The 20,962-nt window shown below is 50.2% G+C and overlaps 1 protein-coding gene across 2 annotated transcripts; it reads left to right on the top strand.

Annotated features, from left to right (window-relative positions):
* The first annotated feature begins 40 nt into the window (after window positions 1-40).
* Window positions 41-20,140, top strand: TMEM53 (transmembrane protein 53). Of its 2 annotated transcripts, none has more exons than XM_032160619.2 (3): window positions 41-179; window positions 13,100-13,221; window positions 18,179-20,140. In XM_032160619.2, the coding sequence occupies exons 1-3, from the start codon at window positions 119-121 to the stop codon at window positions 18,827-18,829; spliced, it is 834 nt and encodes a 277-aa protein (XP_032016510.1). In that variant the 5' UTR covers window positions 41-118; the 3' UTR covers window positions 18,830-20,140. The 2 variants fall into 2 exon arrangements, with proteins under 2 accessions (XP_032016510.1, XP_058298397.1); XM_058442414.1 differs by lacking the exon at window positions 41-179 and adding an exon at window positions 484-744 and having other exon boundaries at window positions 18,179-20,106.
* Window positions 20,141-20,962: the final 822 nt, after the last annotated feature.

Here is a 20,962-nt window from a genome sequence, read left to right as displayed (position 1 = left end):
GAGGTCACAGAGCGCGGCGCAGGGATTGGGCCGTGTCGGGGGAGGCGCCCGGGAGAGACACTGGTGCGCAAGCGGGAGTTCCGGCTGGAGGCCCGTGCTCTGGGCCGGCGCCTTCACCATGGCCTCGGTAGAGCTGGACTACACCATCGAGATCCCGGATCAGCCCTGCTGGAGCCAGAGTATGGAATGAGGGTTGGGTGCAGGCGCGGGGAGGTGACCTCATGAACCTGTGGGTTGCGAGCGCAGCTGTAGCCCCGCCCCTCATGCGGCCCCGCCCTCCCGCGGGCCGCCCCCTCATAGGGTCTGGCAGGTCCTAGACTTAGAGAGGCTCAGGGAGCCCCGCCCCTCATAAGCCCCGCCCCAGAGTGTTCCTCCCTGGCGAGCCCCGCCTCTGCCCCGAGTCAGCTGCTCGCTTGGGACCTCTTTTCCTGTCTTTCCTGTCCGGGGTGCTCAGGTCTATGCCCTTTAATCACTTCTCATAGCTGAAGGCTGCTGAAAGCTGGATCCCTCCTGATTCCTTTGTTTGGGATTGGGCTTCCCACATCTAGCCTATCACTTATTATTTTCCCGAAGGCGTGGAGGGGGAGCCTCGCGGGGTCACCGGTCCTCGCAGAAGCCCGGGACTCAGAACCCTTAGCTGTCCCTCTCCACTCTTCTCGGCAGTGGTTAACAGTGCAGTCTCTGCCGTCGGGTAGAACTCGACTGAAATCCTGACTCCTTCCTTTAGGAGCTGGATTACCTTTGGTAAGCTACCTTCTCTGAACTTCAGTTTCCTCCTCTGCAAAACGGGGATAAGGATAGTAACCTTCCTCATAGGGCTGTTGGGGCCGTCTGGAGATTGTGTAAAGGGCCTGGCATGGAGTGAGTTCAGTAACTGGCATTTACGATCAGCATTGTTTCTCTCCTTACATTAAAGAAAGACATAGGGGGCTCCACAAAATTAGGCTTGACAGCAGGCCCGCATCCATGACAGTGTGAGTAGATCGGGGTCCAGAGAGTGGAAAGTTTGGTCTCTCTGGGAATTCTGGCAGAAGGGCCTTGAAGTATGATCAGCCTGAGGCCAGCGTGTCCCTCACCTGCATTAGTCCAGCATCGCCTTCACGCCTCCTGTCTCACTGCCTGCAGCCCAGCCTCTTAAATTGCTACCACAGTGATCTTCCTAATGCAAAGGTTTGATCTTATACTCTGCTCTCCGTAAAACTTAACTCCTTCAGGAGAGCCTTCCCAGACCCCTCCCGTAGCATCTCATGTTCTTTGGTTGGAGTCTAGGAGAGGGCAGCCTTTAGGGTCCCACAGAACAGATGGCCCCAGATCAACTGTTTTTCCCTAGAGCTGGATCTGCTGGCTTAGCGCTTTTGGGTTTATAGATGTAAAAATACTTCGGACACGTTTTGGCGTCAGCAAGCCATGAAGTCAGTTAATATTATTTACTTTGGAGAGCCTTCGGCTGCAAAGGGTTGGAGCTGCCTTCACGGCCAGGAGGGCAGCCTCGTGGTCCTGGTTCACATTTCAGCTCCACGTCTTATGAGTTATATGTCTTTGGCAAGCTATTGAACCTCCCTGAGCCTGAGATTCCTCCACTGTGAAATGGGGACAGTACTAGTGCCTACCTCCTCGTGGGATTGCGAGGGTTACGAGGTAGCGTTTGGATGTGTGTCCTTGGCACAGTGCAGGTGCTGCCATTGCATTGCTTCCCCTATGGTTCCCCCTCCGCCCCCCTTTCTTTTTTTTTTTTTTTTAAGAGATGGAGTATCCCCTGTCGCCCAGGCCGGAGTGCAGTGGTGGATCCTAGGGCTCCCTTTGCTGCTCCAGGAGGCTGAGTCTTAGAATTGAAAGAAATCTCAGACTGTTTTGTCCTGCCTCCCTCTGTTGGCATGAGTGCATTCCATTGCTAGCAGACCCTTCCCTGAGGCGATGCTTCTGCCCAAACATCCTAGCCTGTTGGAGGCAGCTGGGATTGTTAGAAAGCACTTCCCTTTCTTGAGCTACAATAGGCCTTCCTGTAATTTCCGCTCTCAGTTCAGCATTTGCTGTGTCCTGGCCCTGGGATCGTTGTTGGCCATTCAGAAGTGACTCACACGCCCAAGGAGCTGAGGTTTTGGGGAGGGGAGTGAATTTATAAGCAGGTGGTTTCAAAATGATGTGCTAACTGCAGGGCTAGAGCATTGTGGTGGGAACGATACAGAGCAAGGAGTCTCTCTTCCTCTCTTCAAGAGGACAGCTTCGTGCCTTCACGTTTCCTCCAAGGGAAACACCTCCACGGCCTTCAGTTGTTTCTCCTCCTTATTGCTCCTCCTGACTGGCTTTAATTCATTGCCCTTCCCTCTCACAGTGCTTGCAAGAGGAAAGCTAGAGGTTGTCAAACCCCTCAGAAGGAGATCACGACACTGTGGTCCCCTGAATCCATTTGCTTCCTTTCTGCAGAGCTTCCCTCCAGGCCAACATGGCCTCATAGAGTGACAGTCTTTTGGAGCCCCAGAGATTGTCTGTCTTTTGCAATTACTGTTTAATGGTGGAGAAGTGTGTAGGACATTCATATTTAGTTTCTGAAATTACTTTTCAAAAACTTTTTTTTTTTGAGGTGGAGTCTCACTCTGTCGCCCAGGCTGGAGTTCACTGCAACCTCCGCCTCCTGGGTTCAAGCAATTCTCCTGTCTCAGCCTCCCAAGTAGCTGGGACTACAGGCACCCGCTACCATGCCTGGCTAATTTTTGTAGTTTTAGTAGAGACAGGGTTTTACCATATTGGTTAGGCGGGTCTCGAACTCCTGACCTCAGGTGATCCACCTGCCTCAGCCTCCCAAAGTGCTGGGATTACAGGCGTGAGCCACTGTGCCCAGCCTTTAAAAACATTTTTTTTTTTCAGTTTAAAAAATTTTCATTTTCTTATATGGAGACAGAGTCTTTCTGTGTTGCCCAGACTGGTTTGAAACTCCTGGGCTCAAGTAGTCCTCCTATCGCAGTCTCCCAAAGTGCTGCGATTACAGGTATGAGCCACTGCACCTGGCCTGAAATTACTTTTCCCCTGTACTTGAAAAATCGAAACCACAGAGCCCATCACTGCTGTGAGCTGACAGAGAAGCTGATGCCGGCACATTAGCTAGCTGGAAGGCAGCTGTAGATCTGGGGTCATTCAGAGCCCTGGGCCTTGTAGGTCAGGCTTGGCAGCCCAACATCCTCCTGCTGGGAATCCTACCAGCCAGTACCTATGGCTGCCCACGCCGATGGTTGTCTGCCCAGGCCTTTGCTAAAGCCAGTTGTTTGACCCAGAATCTGCCTTCCCTCTCTTTTTCCCAGGCCAGTGATCCCCTCACTCTCTTAATACCCTCTCTTACTTCATTTCGTTTGGGAAGGGTCTCTCCTGGGGCTCCCTTAAGCACTATATTTTCCTGTTGTCGTGTTTTTGATGGCTTCACTCACTGTCACCAGGGCCTGGGAGGGATGAGGTGCCAAGTGAGCTGAATGGAATCACTTGGCAGCACTGTAGGACCAAGCCAGAGCTGCTCTGACATCCCAGGCCCAGGCCGTGCCACCCTTCCTCCCATCCAGAGAATGGTCAGCCAAGTCCTACCTAGATCCCCTCTGTGACTTGCTCATAGGCCAGCAACCTTCTTAAAGGCACCATGTGGCTCTCATATTCAGTAAACATAAAACAAAATTCATTCGTAGAATTAATGGGGCTGGGGCCTGGGCCTGGGACAAACATTTTGCTCTTAAACAGAAGGTCTTAAGGGGATCACAGAGAGGGGAAGTGAGGGGGTTTTTGCTCCCCAGGTCTTACCGTGTGCCTTTTTTGCTTATCAGTGGCTGAGGTCAAAGAAATATAGACATCATTTTAACCCTCAGGAAGTTGTCTCAGGCACCCAGGAAACAGTGCTGAAGGGTCTGGACCACCATGGTGGGCCCTGTGGTGGGGGAGGCTTCCTAGAGAAGAGCAGCCCAAGCTGGACCTGAAGCTTCAGGAGGGCTGACAGACCCCCATGGTGAGCAGCAGAAAGTGCGGAAGTCAAGTCCACGGCCATACCACCTTGAACATGCAGATCTCAGAAGCTAAGCAGTGTCAGGCCTGCTTGGAACTTGGATGGGAGAAAGTGAAGAAGTAAAGCCCTGAGGGGGGATAGTGAGTGGCTGGAGGGAACAGGGGCCTGGCAGGAGGCTGCGCTGTGCTTTTGTGGGTGGAGAATGAGATGAAAACCTGAAGATCTGTCATGATGGACAGACCTCAAAGACCCAGGCGAAGAGTCGTTTGGGATTTGATCCTTGTCTTGTCTATGAGGACCCTAAAGGCCTTTTTTTTTTTTTTTTTTTTAATACAGAGGAGTTGTATTTATTTTTGGAATCATGATCTCCTTTCTTTCACCTCTAGATAAGAACTCTTTCTGGCCGGGCGTGGTGGGTCACGCCTGTAATCCTAGCACTTCGGGAGGCCGAGGTGGGCGGATCACCTGAGGTCGGGAGTTCGAGACCAGCCTGACCAATATGGAGAAACCCCGTCTCTACTAAAAATACAGAATTAGCCGGGTGTGGTGGCTCATGCCTGTAATCTCAGCTACTCAGGAGGCTGAGGCAGGAAAATTGCTTGAACCCGGGAGGCAGAGGTTGCAGTGAGCCAAGATTGTGCCATTGCACTCCGGCCTAGGTAAGAAGAGCGAAACTCCGTCTCAAAAAAAAAAAAAAAAAAAAAAAGAACGCTTTCTAAGTGTCTGCTCTATGCCAGGTGCTGGTGCTGTACTAGACCCTAGATTTGAGATCCAGGCCTCTTTGCAGGCCTGCTCTTCTCTGAGTGTCTGTGGTACTTACACTGTTAACCATGTTCTATCCACATGCCAGGCCCACCAGGAGCTCCTTTCATTATTTTATTAATCCTCACAACCACCTTGTGAAGTAGGGAGAACCCTTAATCCTGTCTTACAGATGAAGAACAGACGCTCGTGGGGAGGTAAAATGTCTTGCCCAAAGTAATTCCAGATTTCAGCTTAAGAGCCTTATTCCAGAGCTTGTGCGTGCCGAGATTTCAGTTGCTATTAGGAGTTGCTGCCTGTATACGATGCCATTTCTAGGAAACAATTAGGGACATGCACAAAGAAAGGGGTGTCTATTGAAGTATTTTTATAACAGCAAAAAATTGGAAACAGCATCATATCCAATAATGGGAGATTTGGTCACCATAAATTATGAAACATTCTATAGCCTCTCTGAAGCCACTAAAAATAATGGTGTAGAAATATATAAACTGACAGGGAAAAATGTTCATAATATATTGCCAAACGGAAGAAAGCAGATTACAAACAATATGATTCCAATTTTATTAGATATTCATTTTCTACTTTTTCTACAGTGAGTATGCATTACTTGTGAAGTAATAATAATTTCAATTTATTGAACTCTTTCCTTCTGCCAGGTACCATGATAAGCCCTCTATAGCTATTATCTTATTTAATTCTTTGTATCATTATCCCCATTTCACAGATAAGGAAATTGAAGCTTAGAGAACTTGATTAAGGTCTGTGTCATAGTTATTAAGTGGCAGAGGCAGAGAATTGAACCGAGATATGATTTTGTACAGTATGTACCCTTAGATACTATGCTACTCTGCTCTGCTCTTCTTTTAAAAAGTAAATAAAAAACAAAGTAATTTGGCCGGGTACAGTGGCTCACGCCTGTAATCCCAACACTTTGGGAGGCCGAGGGGGATGGATTGCTTGAGCCCAAGAGTTTGAGACCAGCTCGGGCAACATGGCCAAACCCTGTCTCTGCAAAATAATACAAAAATTAGCTGAGCATGGTGGTGCTTGCCTATAGTCCCAGCTACTTGGGAAGCTGAGGTAGGAGAATTTCCTGAGCCCAAGAGGTCGAGGCTGCAGTGAGCCATGACTGCGCCACTGCCCTCCAGCCTGGGCAACACAGAAAGACCTTGTCTCAAAGAAGAAAAAAAAATTTGATTTAAATATAGGACCTGTGAAACACTAGAAAGTTTTTCTGGGGAGTAGAGAAAATTAAGAATCTTTCAATTTTTTGCATGTTATTTTATTTTTATTTTTATTTTATTTTATTTTTGAGACGGAATATCGTTCTGTCACCCAGGCTAGAGGGCAGTGGTGTGATCTCGGCTCACTGCAAGCTCCGCCTCCTGGGTTCACGCCATTCTCTTGCCTCAGCCTCCAGAGTAGCTGGGACTACAGGCGCCCGCCACCACGCCTGGCTAATTTTTTGTATTTTTAGTAGAGACGGGGTTTTACCTGTTAGCCAGGATGGTCTTGAACTCCTGACCTCGTGATCCGCCCACGTCAGCCTCCCAAAGTGCTGGGATTACAGGCGTGAGCCACCGTGTCTGGCCAATTTTTTGCATTTTAAAAAGAAAACATAGTTTCTATTTTCATTCTGGCTTGCGAATAAAAAAGTACATATTGTACTGCAGACCCTTATGCCTTATCAGCTCATTCCTTTGTCTTCCCCATATGCCCCTGGGATATACACAATCTAATTTATGCTTGAATTTTATGGCTTGAACTGTTGTACAATATACGTATTTGTAATTCTTGCGCTATCTGTGTCAGTGTTATTTGTTGAGAAATTCTAGAGGACAGGGAGCTTGTGAGATTAAATTGTTTTGTGGAGTACTCGAGAGGGTTGAAAAGAATCCTTCTGCATTGCTGAGGGGCTTCTGGGCATCCCTGGCCTCTTTGACTTCTCAACTGCTTTTGATTCTGCTGGACCACCTCTCCTGTTGTTTGAGATAACATTTTAACTCTCATTGCAGAAGTTATACATACTGATTTTAGAAAATGGGAAAAAAATCATGAAAAAGAAATTGCCTCTAATCCCAGAAATAATTGCTATTAATATTTGATGTATTTTTTCTATGCATTAAAAAAAATACATGGCTGGGCGCGGTGACTCACGCCTGTAATTCCAGCATTTTGGGAGGCTGAGGTGGGCAGATCACCTGAAGTCAGGAGTTTGAGACCAGCCTGGCCAACATGGTGAAACCCCGTTTCTACTAAAACTACAAAAATTAGCCGGGCATGATGGTGGGCGCCTGTAATCCCAGCAACTAGGGAGGCTGAGGCAGGAGAATCGCTTGAACCTGGAAGGCGGAGGTTGTAGTGAGCCGAGATTGCAGCATTACACTCCAGCCTGGGTGACAGAGTGAGACTGCCAAAAAAAAAAAACCAAAAAAAGTGTGCGTTTGTGTAGTATGTGTGTGTATGTGGGTATTCTGTTATGATATTGCTTTGTAACTTGTGTTTTCACTTAATGTATTACTATTATTTTAAAAAATCGTAGCATTATTGAGAAATAATTCACATACCATAAAATCCACCCTTTAAAAATGTACATTTTTGGGTTTACTTTTTGCTGTTGAGTTTTAGGAGTTTTCTCTGTATTCTGGATATTACTCCCTTATCAGATACATGATTTGCAAATATTTTCTCCATGCTGTGGGGTTTTTCTTTTTTTCACTTTTTTTGGATTATGTCCTTTGAAGTAAAAAGTTTTTATTTTGATGAAGTCTCAATTTATCTCTTTTGTTTGTTTGTTCCTTGTACTTTTGGTGGCATGTCTATGAAACTGCCGCCTAATTCGAAGATTTACTCCTGTGTTCTCTTCTAACAGTTTTGTAGTTTCAGCTTTTACATTTATGTCTATGATCTGCTTAATATGTTATTGAATATTTCTCTATGATTTAACATTTTTCTTTCTTATAAGTGGAATTACCAAGTCAAAGATTGCATTTTTTTTTTTTTTGCGGCGGAGTTTTGCTCTTGTTGCCCTGGCTGGAGTGCAATGGTGCAATCTCCGCTCACTGCAACCTCCGCCTCCTGGGTTCAAGCGATTGTCCGCCTCAGCCTCCCGAGTAGCTGGGATTACAGGCGCCTGCCACCATGCCCAGCTAATTTTTTGTATTTAGTAGAGACAGGGTTTCACCATGTTAGTCAGGCTGGTCCCGAACCCCTCACCTCAAGTGATCCACCTGCCTCGGCCTCCCAAAGTACTGGGATTATAGGCGTGTGCCACCGCGCCTGGCAAAGATTGCATGTTTTTGAGACTTTTGATACATGTTCCAGAATTCTTGTGACGGTTTTCTCCCTGTCATTTCTACCCCTCCCTATCTGTCTCTCCACTGCTGTGGTTCAGGCCTTCACCATCTCTTGCCTTGAATTTTATAGTAGCCTGCTACCTGTTACTGATGAAACTGTCAGTGCAGTGTGTGTTAAGTGTAGTGGTGTGGTGGTGGGTGCTGTGACAGTACAGAGGAGGGGCACCTCACTCAGTCTGATGGTTTGGGGTGGGGGGTGGTGAGAAGGGGTTGGGCAGGGCGTCAAGGAAGCCTTCCTGGAAGTAAGCAGTGAGCTGATTCTGTAGGTGGAATGGGCATTAGCAAAGCATGAACACGGAACATCAGCATCGTGGGCTGGAGAGCAGAGAGCACGTGCAAGATCGCGGCGGTAGAGGCGGTAGAGCACGCTGGTCCAGAGAGTGGGCGCTGGCTCTGCTGCTTCCTGGCTGTGTTTTTGGGGGAAAGGGACTTCCCCTCTCTGTGTTTTAGTTTTCTCTTACATAAAATGGGGCTAGTAATAGTAGCTAACTCCTAGGATGGTTGCAAGACCAAATGAGGCAGCATATATTGAAGTTCTAGCTGGGAGAAGCAGGTAGATGAGGTCATTATGGGGTCTCTTGATGTACACGAGGCAGCCATATATACAGGTTTGGAGCTGAGGTGATGGAGGTGGTTTTGTTATCTACAGGGCTGGCTAGGGTAGTGGATACAAGCTGGTCTTTAGAGTCAGACCAGCTGGGTTTGGATTTCAGCTTCACTGCTTGTTAGTTATGTAACCTTGAGCAAGCCATTTCGTATGTGCCTCAGGTTTTCGTCTGTAAAATGAGAATTCTTGCTCGTAAGAATATTGCAATTTTTTTTTTGAAATAGAGTTTCACTCTTGTTGCCCAGGCTGGAGTGCAATGGCACGATCTCGGCTCACCGCAACCTCCCCACCACCGGTTCAAGCGATTCTCCTGCCTCAGCCTCCTGAGTAGCTGGGATTACAGGCATGTGCCACCATGCCCGACTAATTTTTGTACTTTCAGTAGAGATGAGGTTTCTCCATGTTGGTCAGGCTGGTCTCGAACTCCTGACCTCAGGTGATCAGCGTGCCTTGGCCTCCTAAATTGCTGGGATTACATGTGTGAGCTACCACACCTGGCTTTTTTTTTTTTTTTTTTGATAATAGGGTCTCGTTCTGTCACCCAGGCTGGAGTACAGTGGCATGATCTTGGCTCACTTCAGCCTTGATCTCCTGGGCTTAAGCTATCCTCCTGCCTCAGCACCCTGAGGAGCTAGGATTACAGGTGTGTGCCACTTTGCCCATCTAATTTTTATAGAGATGAGGTTTCGCCATGTTGCCTAACCTGGTCTTGAACTCTTGGGCTCAAGTGATCTGCCTGCTTTGGCCTCCCAAAGTGCTGGGATTACAGGTGTGTTGTGAATAATAAATGAATTGATATGTAAAATGCTTACAATAGTGCCTGACACATCATGCTGTGTGTGTTAGCACTTTTTGCTGGAGAAGTTTGTAATGGTTTAAGAACAAGGTATATTTGATTGCTTGTACAGGGTTCTGGTAAGTCTGAATAGAGTGGGAGATCTAGCCAGGAGCCAAAGTTTTCAGTGCCTCAAAGTCAGCTGCCAGAGGCCCGGAGATGTCAGCAGCAGGAGAGGGAGAGGGTGATATGGCCAGTGGAATAAGTAAGAAGAGGGGAGGAGTTTGTTCAAGAGGGTGGAAGAATCATGATCCTGATGTGGCAATAAATAACAATAGCCATAGCAATGACTTTTGGCCGGGTGTGGTGGCTCACACCTATAATCTAGCACTTTGGGAGGCTGAGGCGGGCGGATTGCCTGAGCTCAGGAGTTCGACACCAGCCTGGTCAACATGGTGAAACCCCGTCTCTACTGAAAATACAAAAATTAGCCAGGTGTGGTGGTGGGTGCCTATAATCCCAGCTACTCAGGAGGCTGAGGCAGGGGAATCGCTTGAACCCGCGGGGGCGGAGGTTGCAGTGAGCCAAGATCGCACCACTTCACTCCAGCCTGGGCAAAAAAGTGAAACTCCTTCTCAAACAACAACAACAACAACAACAACAACAAAAGTGTTTTTAAATGAGCCGGGCCATGGTGGCGTGTGCCTGTGGTCCCAACTACTCAGAAGTCAGAGGTAGAAGGATCGCTTGAGCCCAAGGAGGTTGAGGCTGCAGTGAGCTGTGATTGTGCCACTGCACTCCAGCTTGGGCAACAGAGCGAGACCCTATCTCCAAAAAAAAGAAATCAATAAAGAATATTACAGAAAGCTTGGGCTATGGGAGTAGGCAGTGTGTCCAGGGTGCCAGTATTCTGAGGGTTTCTTCGCCTTCATAGAGGGTGAAGAGTCATTCCTGCCTGAGTTGGTAAAGCCAAGGTTGCCAGCAAAATGGAGTTACAAATCCCAGCCTTAGGAGGAGGGGCAGTTGGGAGACCCAGCAGCAGCTGTTTGAACTTCTGGCAATTGGGAGTGCACCATCTCTGCTGGTGGGGGCTGGCCTTGACATCCCATGGCCGCCAGGGGATGTGACCTCCCTTGGTTGCCTTCTCTGTATTTGCGATAAATCCCAAAGCCCTTTGCTGGTGTCTCGGTGGTGGCACATGGGGGAAACCCTGTAGGCAGGAGAAGGGGAGCCTGTTCTCAGACAGCTGCAGAGGTGAGGGAGCCTCTCAGTACAGGGTCTTGGAAATCGAGTTGCTGGGTCTCGAAGATGCAAAAGCAGGTTCAAACGGTAGCTGCTGATTACCCTCCATGAGGCCGCCGCAGCCTGAGCCTCGTGGGCAGAGTCATACCCAGCAAGGTTGGGCTGGGGCCCCACTGAGGCCCAGGGCCTCTCCACCAGAAAGGCCAGTGCAGGTGAAGAGCCATCTGGCAGAAGATGGGGACACTAGGCCGAGAAAAGTGGTGAGAATATTTGGAGCTGCTTGAGATAGACCTGTGGGACTGTCTCCCTCATCAGAGGCCGAGCCAGCACCCGTGGAGGCCGGGAGGGCTGGCAGGTGTCAGCAGGGGACTGAGGCTTTGGCAGCTTCTGCTCCAGGCTGAGTTGCAGCCAGGCCTGGGACCCCCACCGGTGCGGGCAGTTAATCTCCGAAGGCCAGAGTCACCACCACTAGAGAGCAAGAACATTGAACTTTTCAATCACATTAATTTCCACAGGAAATTGTTGTCTTCCTTTTGTCCAAAGGTTAGTGATTTATATTTACCATCCTCTTAACTAGGCTTGAAATTTACTGTTGCCAGGTCACCACTGGCATCCATAAATTTCAGGGTGGCAGCTGAGCATAGCCAAGTGGCTTGGTCCTTGGAAGGGTGCATGCCGGCCCTTTTGGGAGGTCAGATTAACTGGCTACAGACGGTCCTTGTACAGAAGTCCCCCTGAGGAGGCGGGTATTCACTTTGCAGGGGAAATGAGATGAGGTCTGTTTGACAAGGTTGCAGGGAGGCTTCCTCAAAGGCAGCCCTGGTGGTGGTGGCAGCTGGTTTGTGCCTCTTAGCATATCACCAGCTGTGGACGGGGTGGCAGCACAGATGGTGCTGGAGCAGGGGCCAGATTCCCAGCCCTACACTTTGCTTAGACAAGTACCTTAACCTCACTCTGCCTCAGTTTCTTCATCTGTAATAAGAGGACCTGCCTTAGAGTATTGTTATAAGGGTTAAACTTCAATAAATATAGGCTGTTATTATTCTCTGGCAGGACGGGGTAGGTGGCTTGGTATGGGCCCGAGTCAGTCAGCCTCATGTCCCTGCCTGCACTGTCCTGTCCATTTCTCCTTTTAAGACCTTCTTCTTCCCAGGAGGCTGGGGTGGGCAGATCACTTGAGGTCAGGAGTTCGAGACCAGCCTGGCCAACATGGGAAAACCCCTTCTTTACTCTTAAAAAAAAAAAGAAAAAGAAAAGCTGCACATGGTGGTGGGTGCCTATAATCCCAGCTACTCAGTAGGCTGAGGCAGGAGAATTGCTTGAACCTGGGAGATGGAGGTTGCCCTGAGCTGAGATCGTGTTACTGCCCTCCAGCCTGGGTGACAGAGCAAGACTGTCTCAGAAAAGACCCTCTTCTTCCATCTGCTCATGGAATTAGAACAGGGGCTGGCAAACTTTTTCTGTAAAGGGCCAGTCAATATTTTAGGCTTTGTGAGTCACCTGATCTTGTTGTAACTAACTCTGCTGTTCTTAGTGTAAAAGTAGCCATAGACCCTAAGTAAATGATGAGTGTGGCATGTTCCAATAAAACTTTATTTGTGGACAGTGAAATTTAAATTCCATATAATTTTCATGTGTCATAAAATATTCTTTTGATTTTTTTTTTTTTTTTTTTGAGACAGAGTCTCTGTTGCCCAGGCTGGAGTGCAGTGGCTCGATCTCGGCTCACTGCAAGCTCCGCCTCCCAGGTTCACGCCATTCTCCTGCCTTGGCCTCCTGAGTAGCTGGGACTACAGGCACCCACCACCACGCCCGGCTAATTTATTTTTTTTTGTATTTTTAGTAGAGGCGGGGTTTCACCATGCTAGCTAGGATGGTCTCAACCTCCTGACCTTGTGATCCGTCCGCCTCGGCCTCCCAAAGTGCTGGGATTACAGGCGTGAGCCACCATGCCTGGCCGATTTTTTTTTAACCATTTAAAAATGTGAAAATTATTTTAGCTTACAGGCCATACAAAAATAGGCAGTGGGCTCAGTTTGGCCCCGGGGTTGTAGTTCGCTGAGCCCTGGATCAGAAGGGGAAAGGGTGTGGAGAAGGTATTTACTTTCCTCACTTGGGCTGTCTTCGAGTCTCTAAAGAAAGGTGCCCTTGTGTTGCTTTGTCCGGTGACCCCATGGTGCCTCCTGAGAGGCCTGCAGAAAGGCAGCTGGAGCGGCACGGGGTGGGAACTGGTGCACGCGTGCTGGCAGGATGCCTGGGCCTGGCACCCGTTGGTTCACTGCCTGCAGCAGCCGGAGTGCTGCTGGCTCTGGATTGGGCAGTCACCCCTGCCCCCACCCCAGCTCTGGTGTTGACAGTCCCCATCTGTGTTTCAGCGAACAGCCCCAGCCCAGGTGGGAAGGAGGCAGAAACTCGGCAGCCTGTGGTGATTCTCTTGGGCTGGGGTGGCTGCAAGGACAAGAACCTTGCCAAGTACAGCGCCATCTACCACAAAAGGGTGAGTACTCTGGTGCCCTCTCCCCTGGGCTGCCGTGAGGGCTGACCACCTTTGAGGCAGGCCTGGGAATGGCTTTAAGAACAGCCTCTAGAGTTCGAGACCAGCCTGGCCAACATGGTCAAACCCTGTCTCTACTAAAAATACAAAAATTAGCCGGCATGGTGGCACATGCCTATAATCCCAGCTACTTAGGAGGCTGAGGCAGGAGAATCGCTTGAGCCCGGGAGGTAGAGGTTGCGGTGAGCAGAGATTGTGCCATTGCACTCCAGCCTGGGCGACAGAGTGAGATTCTGTCTCAAAAAAAAAAAAAACAAACCTGTGAGGAAGGCCATGGGGTTATAGGGACTTGGTGGGATTATCGCCACTTGGCTGCCAGCTCTGTGGCCTGTCGTGACCCCTTTGGTCTCCTGATGGCTTCCCCTTCCTTCCTCCCTGCATTCCACAATGGGCAGCCCACCCTTGATGTGCCCTACAGTTGTAGAGTCGGCCCAGGCTCCAGTCCCTGTTAACTGGCCAGTGCCTCTGCGGGCAGCAGGAGCCAGGGCTGGGTGTCTGGGCATAGCTTGTACTCCCAGGACCTCCTCCTTTCCCACCAGGTGAGTTTCTGTCTTATGACTGCCCATGGCACCTTTCACATTCCCAGACTAGTAGGGCCTCTTGGAAAAGAGATTCATGCTGCTTCTCATCCAACCAAGGTTGGATATAGAGACTGTGGTAACTGCAGCGGGCCTTAGCAGGACTTGGTTATATTTTGGAAGCCTCTCTCACATCTTGGGCCTCCAACTCCACCCTCCCCTCCTCAGCCCAGATCTCTCCCCCAAACAGCCTCCTGCGGGGGTACCCATACAGACAGCTCCAACTGCCAGCTGGAAGCCTTGGACTGAGCAGTGGGGGGGCACCTGGGAGAAAGGCCAGCTGAGCCCCCTTCCCCTCAGCATCCCTCCACTCACCCACGTCCACATCCTGCCTGACCGAGGTGTGTGGTGGCCCTGGAGTGGGAGGGAGATAGGGGGAAAATGTAGTTCTGACCTTGAAACCTCTCCCCAGCCTCCAAGGCTGGGGCTCTGGTGTTGCCTTTTACAGACAGCCTCACTGCAGGCAGTTTTAGCTGCGAGTTCTGCTCACTGGGCTTGGTTTGTCTGGCTTCTTCATTAGCCTGAGATCTTTGAGGGCAGGCAGGGGGACCAGGAATAGTCAAGTATGGCTGGGATGAAGAATGAAGGGACAGGCACCCAGCAAGAGGTGGGGCTTGGAGGGGGTCCTCGGGGGATTTAAGCAGGGATGTGATGTTAGATTCGTGAATCAGAAAGTCCCTTTTGGCCTGGCGCAGTGGCTCATGTCTATAATCCCAGCACTTTGGAAGGCCGAGGCGGGCAGATCACTTGAGGTCTGGAGTTCGAGACCAGCCTGGCCAACATGGTGAGACCCCATCTCTACTAAAAATACAAAAATTAGCCAGGTGTGGTGGCGCACACCTGTAGTCCCAGCTACCGGGGAGGCTGAGGTGGTAGGGATCTCTTGAACCCGGGAGGTGGAGGTTGCAGTGAGCCAAAGTTGCACCACTGCACTCCAGCCTGGGCAACAAAGCGAGACCCTGTCTCAAAATAAAGTCCCTTGCTGCAGAGTAGCGGGGAGATTGGAGGGGTGGGGCAGGAAGCCAGAAGTGAGTTTAGAGGGGCTTGCCATGATCCAGGGACAGAGGGTAGTCAGGACCTTGGAGCTGGGGGTGTCGGTAGAGGTAAGGTGATGGATTGAGGAGCTTGTCAGGAGGTAGAATGGTAGTTTAATGAGAGATTGGGCATGGGCACAGGGATAGGGAGGTTCCCAGGGTAATGCCAGGTTTCTGGCTGGGCACCTCCTGCGTCTTAGAGGGGGGTGTGTTTTTTGAGACCGGAACACTAGAAGAGAATCCACAGGCTCTGGAGTGGATGAGATCCCCCAGGGAGTGTGTAGGGGACAGAAGAGGGCCTAGGACAGTCCTGAGGAACCCAAACTTAATGGAGTAGAAGATGAAGAGGGTCCTATGAGGAAAGGAGGAGTGGCCAGAGATGGATATGAAAACCCAGGAAGGTGTGACAGAATCTGCAGAAAGAGTCTTTGGGAAATGGGCCGTTGTACAGGGCAGGAGTAAAGATGCTATTTGGGCAGAAGGCACGAGGGAGAAAGTAGATGGAGTAAGATCCCAGAGAAGGCAGAGGTGTTGAGGTTGCAGGGTTGGGGGAGGGGTAGTCTTGGAAAGGAAGACTTTCCAATAGGGAGGATAGGATGAATGTAGAGAAAAAAAAAGTCCAATCCAAAACGCTAATATTTTATTATTTAAAAGAAAACAAGGTGGATGCTGTGGCTCATGCCTGTAATCCCAGCACTTTGGGAGGCTGAGACAGGAGGATCACTTGAGCCTAGGAATTCGAGACCAGTCTGGGCAGCATGGTGAAACCTGATCTCCACAAAAAAATTAAAACAATTAGCCAGGCACGGTAGTGCATGTCTGTAGTCTTAGCTACTTGGGAGTCTGAGATGGGAGGATCACCTGAGCCTGGAAAGTTGAGGCTGCAGTGAGCTGTGATCGTGCCACTACACTCCAGCCTGGGCGACAAGAGTGAGACCCTGTCCCAAACAAAACAAGCAAAACAAAACAAAAACACCATATTCTAGCACCTAGAGATGACCTCTATTTACACTTAGTGTATATCCTTCCAGCTTTTTTGGGGGGGTATATATTTTCTTTACCTACATGAGACCTATTGAATGTACTGCTTTGTATCCTGCTTTTTTCAGATCATGATCTCCACCTTCTTGTTTCATCTCATTTAGTTTCCAGTCCATATTCAGATTCCCTAATTGTCCCTAAAGCATCCTTTACAGCGGATGTGCCCAAACCAGGATCCAATCTAAGATCACACATTGCATCTAGTTATTTTGTTTCTTCTTAAGGCTCTTTTAAATCCAGAACTGTTCCCCTCCCCACCTGATTTTAGATTCAAGGTCTCACTCTGTCACGCAGGCTGGAGTGCAGTGGTGCAATCATAGCTCACTGCAGCCTCAACTCTTGGGCTCAAGCAATCATCCTGTCTCCAGCCTCCCGAGTAGCTGGGACTGCAGGCATGCACCACCACGCCAAGCTAGTATTTTTTTGTTGTTGTTCTTTTTTTTTTGAGATGGAGTCTTGCTCTGTCGCCCAGGCTGGAGTGCAATGGTGTGATCTCGGCTCACTGCAACCTCTGCCTCCTGGGTTCAAGCAATTCTCCTGCCTCAGCCTCCCAGGTATCTGGGATTACAGGCATGTGCCACTACGCCTGGCTAATTTTTGTATTTTTAGTAGAGACTGGGTTTCATCATGTTGGTGAGGCTGGTCTCAAACTCCTGACTTCATCATCTGCCCACCTCAGCCTCCCAAAGTGTTGGGATTACAGGCGTGAGCCACTGTGCCCGACCATTTTTTTTTCTTTTTTAGAGATGGGGTCTCACTGTGTTGTCCAGGCTATAGAACAGCCCCTTTTTTCATTTTACTGGCTTATTGAAGAGACTGGGCTGCAAGATAATATTTCTAGGAGTGTGTGATTCCAGATGCTGCCAGGGAGAAACATACAATGGGGACTGAAAGCCCTCTGTCGGATTTGAGCATTTGGGAGAATGTGGGTGGCCTTAAGCAGCCTCCTCTTCAGAGTCTTGGGAGGGATGCTCAGGCACTCCAGGGCTAGGAGGTCAGGCGGCTGATGGCAAGGTAGCTCTGCTGACCATCCCTGTTTAGCCATGGGTCATTTAACTACTGTGGCCATACGATTTTCTCCTTGTTACTACCACGTCACTAATTACTGCTGTTATTGGTTGAGAGTTTACTTTCTGTCAGGTGCTGCTTTGATCATTTGAGATACCTTTTTTTTTCATCTAATTTTACCCATAACCTTATGAGGTGGGTGTTATCCCAATTTCACCGTAATCTTATAGATGGGGACCCAAACTCAGAAAGTAGTAAGCTGCTGCTTGTTCTTACTATTGATACATAGTGGTGCCAGGAGTTGAACCCAGACCTGTCTGACTCCAGCACTCTCCAAAGTCACATTCCCCTGACAAAGGGCCCTTTGTCTCTGGAACAGGAGGATGAGGGGGGATTAGGAGCCAGGCATGGTGGCTTTTCTAACTGACCTAGAAGGGGACCTGTGTGGAGATTGTGGCACCCTTGGCCCAGGCATGAGGAATATAGAAGCCTAGAGGGAGTTTGGGCCCAGATTTTAGAATTCGAGGAACAAGTGTTTACTGTATTTGGAATTTCAGGGCAGGTATGAGGAGTGATCCCAGGTCTGGGAACCAGGGACATTTGAGTGTCAGGTCCCTGAGTCCAGAGAGTATGGACTCTGTTTTTAGGAGCCTGGGAGAGAGGGAAGATGACAGTGACCAGTGATGAAAGTGATGTGGGCCTGGCTCAGAAGTGGCCTCTGGTGGTCAGGGCTGGGGCCCGCAGGCCAGCTCTCGGGTACTGGTCTCATGGGGGTACTACTTGTGTCTGGGAGGTAGGGACAGTGCAGATCTGAAGTGCTGGGGCAGGGTATAGCCAAGCAGTGAGGCCCCGCCCCAAATGTCAAGGCCTAGGATGGGAGGGCGGGGTGCAGACAGGAGGGAACCAGAGTAAAGAGACTTCCTCTGGTCAGCCCAGGTGTCTCCAGTACATGCTTCAGGCCCTGGGCCTCAAATACCACTCCAGGCCAAGAGGGCTTGGCCAGCATGAAGCAATTAGTCCAAAAATGGGCCTTAAGTATACCTTCCCTGCCCAGAAGGCACCTGTGTCTGTGGGCGGTGGCCTGGTGGGCTCAGGCTGAAGCAGGACCCAGAGCATTGCTGACTCTGTGGGCCCCATGGCCTGTGTCCTACAGGCTGGGGTTGCTGGTCCCCTCTGACCTTAGCTTGTACCCACTACCCCCACCTCATCTGTGAGGACTGATCGGGCCTCTCTCCCCAGGGCTGCATCGTAATCCGATACACAGCCCCGTGGCACATGGTCTTCTTCTCCGAGTCGCTGGGCATCCCTTCACTTCGTGTTTTGGCCCAGAGGCTGCTCGAGCTGCTCTTTGATTATGAGATTGAGAAGGAGCCCCTGCTCTTCCATGTCTTCAGCAACGGTGGCGTCATGCTGTACCGCTACGTGCTGGAGCTCCTGCAGACCCGTCGCTTCTGCCACCTGCGTGTGGTGGGCACCATCTTTGACAGCGCTCCTGGTGACAGCAACCTGGTAGGGGCTCTGCGGGCCCTGGCAGCCGTCCTGGAGCGCCGGGCCGCCATGCTGCGCCTGTTGCTGCTGGTGGCCTTTGCCCTGGTGGTTGTCCTGTTCCACGTCCTGCTTGCTCCCATCACAGCCCTCTTCCACACCCACTTCTATGACAGGCTACAGGACGCGGGCTCTCGCTGGCCCGAGCTCTACCTCTACTCGAGGGCCGACGAAGTAGTCCTGGCCAGAGACGTAGAACGCATGGTGGAGGCACGCCTGGCACGCCGGGTCCTGGCGCGTTCTGTGGACTTCGTGTCATCTGCACATGTCAGCCACCTCCGTGACTACCCTACCTACTACACAAGCCTCTGTGTCGACTTCATGCGTAACTGCGTCCGCTGCTGAGGCCATTGCTCCGCCTCACCTCTGCTCCAGAAATAAATGCCTGACGCCTCCCCATAACCTGCATCTGTGGGGCACTCTTCTCATTCAACTCTCTGTAGCCCTTTGGGACTTTGCGGTCCCCTAAGTAGAAAATTCCTATGGGCCTGTCTCCTGGGGGCCTCCGTCTGCTGGTGGTCTGCTCACCACAGACTCCTAAGGGGCAGGAGTGCCTGGGCATGTGTCTGTGGGAGCCTTGCAGTGAGTTGTGTTTGGACAAGTGCAACAGTCAGGCTGCTGATTCCTGTGGCATGCAGGCTGTAAAGGTTGACAAATGGAGGGGGGTGTTGAGGGTGAGCCCTAGTTGATTTTTTAAAATTTAAACTGTGGTGAGAACATTTAACATGAGACCTACTCTCTTTTTTTCTTTACTTATTTATTTATCTATTTATTTCGAGACAGGGTCTCACTCTGTCACCTAGGCTGGGGTGCAATGGTGCAATCATGGCTCACTGCAGCCTCAACCTCCCAGGCTCAAGTAATCCTCCCACCTCAGCCTCCCAAAGTTCTAGGATTACCGGCGTGAGTCAACGTGCCTGGCCAAGATCACCTAACAAAATTGTAAGTGTGTACGATACTTAAAATTTAAGAGATTATGTGCACGGCAGACCTCTAGAACTGAATAGTCTTGCATCTTGCATAATTCAGAACTTCGTCATCTTGCATAACTGAAACTTTGTGCCTGTTACCAGAGTTGAGTTTTGATTCCTTGAATGGAAGGTGACCTTTGTGGGGAGATGCCAGAGGGAAGGTATCTCGGTCAGGGGTAGCGTCAGGCTGCGGATAGGGGCTGTGATCTTTGCTCCAGCAGGGCGAAGTCCTACAGTGTAAAGTACCATTCACATGGCTCCCACTTGGCAGTTCACTCAGAGAGGCTCCTCTGACCCCATTGCCTGGGAGTCTGAGGTAGAAGCCAGATGAGGAGCTGAGGTTAGGGGCCTGCCTGGCTCTACCACACTTTGCTAGGAAGCCGCTGGATTCAGGAAAGTTGCAAGCTGAAAGTTGCCAGAGAGAGTGGGGGGCAGGAAGGCAGCAGCATTGTAACAGGAGCTGTGATGAGCGAACTCCCAAGCCCTAAAGACCAGAACCAGAGTAAGGGGATTTGGGCTGAAATAGCAAACTCCTTCATCTCCTGGAAGGGAGACCCACTTAGATACTCTCTAGGCTGGAGAGGTGAATTCAGCCTGATAGTTCAGTATCATTTATCATTCTGGAAGTCACTACTGCACAATGTTGGCATATAGTAGGTATTCAATAAATATTTGATTGAATGAGCTTACTGTGGTGATGAAGGGGCTTAGGGGGCAGTGAAGGAGATGGCTAGAAAAGCTCTGGATGGGAGCTGACTCTTGGGGATGATGGACCCTCTGTCCCCAGAGCCGCGTTCTGTCTGCATCCCATCAGTCCTTGGTGAGTCCCCACTATGGTGGCAGGGATTCCCATGCTGTGTGGCTGCATTCCTAGCCATGGCCAACAGGTGGCAGTGCAGCCTGTGCCATGAGACAGCTCAAGGCTCCCACAGCAGGGCGGGCTTCAGTGGAATGCACTCACTCTGGGTTAATGGCCCCTTTTAGAGACCATATGGCCCCCAGGGTGGCAGTAACCAGCCATCAAGGACCTACTGAGTCCAAGCCTATGGGAGGGGAGAGTAAAGACATCAAAGAAGTTGGCCTGACAGGAACTGGGCATTAAGAGCCTCCTCTTCATCTCTCCGTTGCCCTCACCTACCCACTCTTCTCTTCCAAACCTGTATCTTTCCCAAACCCTCAGCCATCGCTGGAGCTGCTCCACCCTCCTCGACAGAGGCAGTGTACATTCCCAGGGTCCCGGGATCCCTGTGTTCAGGATATTGGGTGCCATTAAACTGGGTGTGGAGCTGTGAAGGGCCTTTGCTGGGCTCCAAGGGGGACTTGTCTGTGCTTCTTCTGGGTGCAAAGGGTGGCAGGAGCTGCCAACTGGACCCAAATCTGAGGAAGTCACTGTGGGTATCCCAGAGAAAATGGGCAACTAAGGCTGGGGATTTGGGCAGATGGGCCTGGTGTGCAAGGTGTCAAAGCAAGTCTGGAGTCAATGGGGCTACTCTGGGGCCTTGACTGT

This window comes from Hylobates moloch, unplaced genomic scaffold (assembly GCF_009828535.3).
Source record: "Hylobates moloch isolate HMO894 unplaced genomic scaffold, HMol_V3 SCAFFOLD_8, whole genome shotgun sequence".
Taxonomy (NCBI): Eukaryota; Metazoa; Chordata; class Mammalia; order Primates; family Hylobatidae; genus Hylobates; species Hylobates moloch.
The sequence above is the reverse complement of the archived record's forward strand: the minus strand, read 5'-3'. Positions and strand labels throughout refer to the sequence as shown.

Bases quoted from the DNA above. Each gene is read 5' to 3' on its own strand.
- TMEM53 (XM_032160619.2), top strand. From the start codon at position 119: ATGGCCTCGGTAGAGCTGGACTACACCATCGAGATCCCGGATCAGCCC. The intron at 180-13,099 runs GTATGGAATGAG...TCTGTGTTTCAG, and splicing joins TCAGCCCTGCTGGAGCCAGA to CGAACAGCCCCAGCCCAGGT. The intron at 13,222-18,178 runs GTGAGTACTCTG...CTCTCTCCCCAG, and splicing joins GCGCCATCTACCACAAAAGG to GGCTGCATCGTAATCCGATA.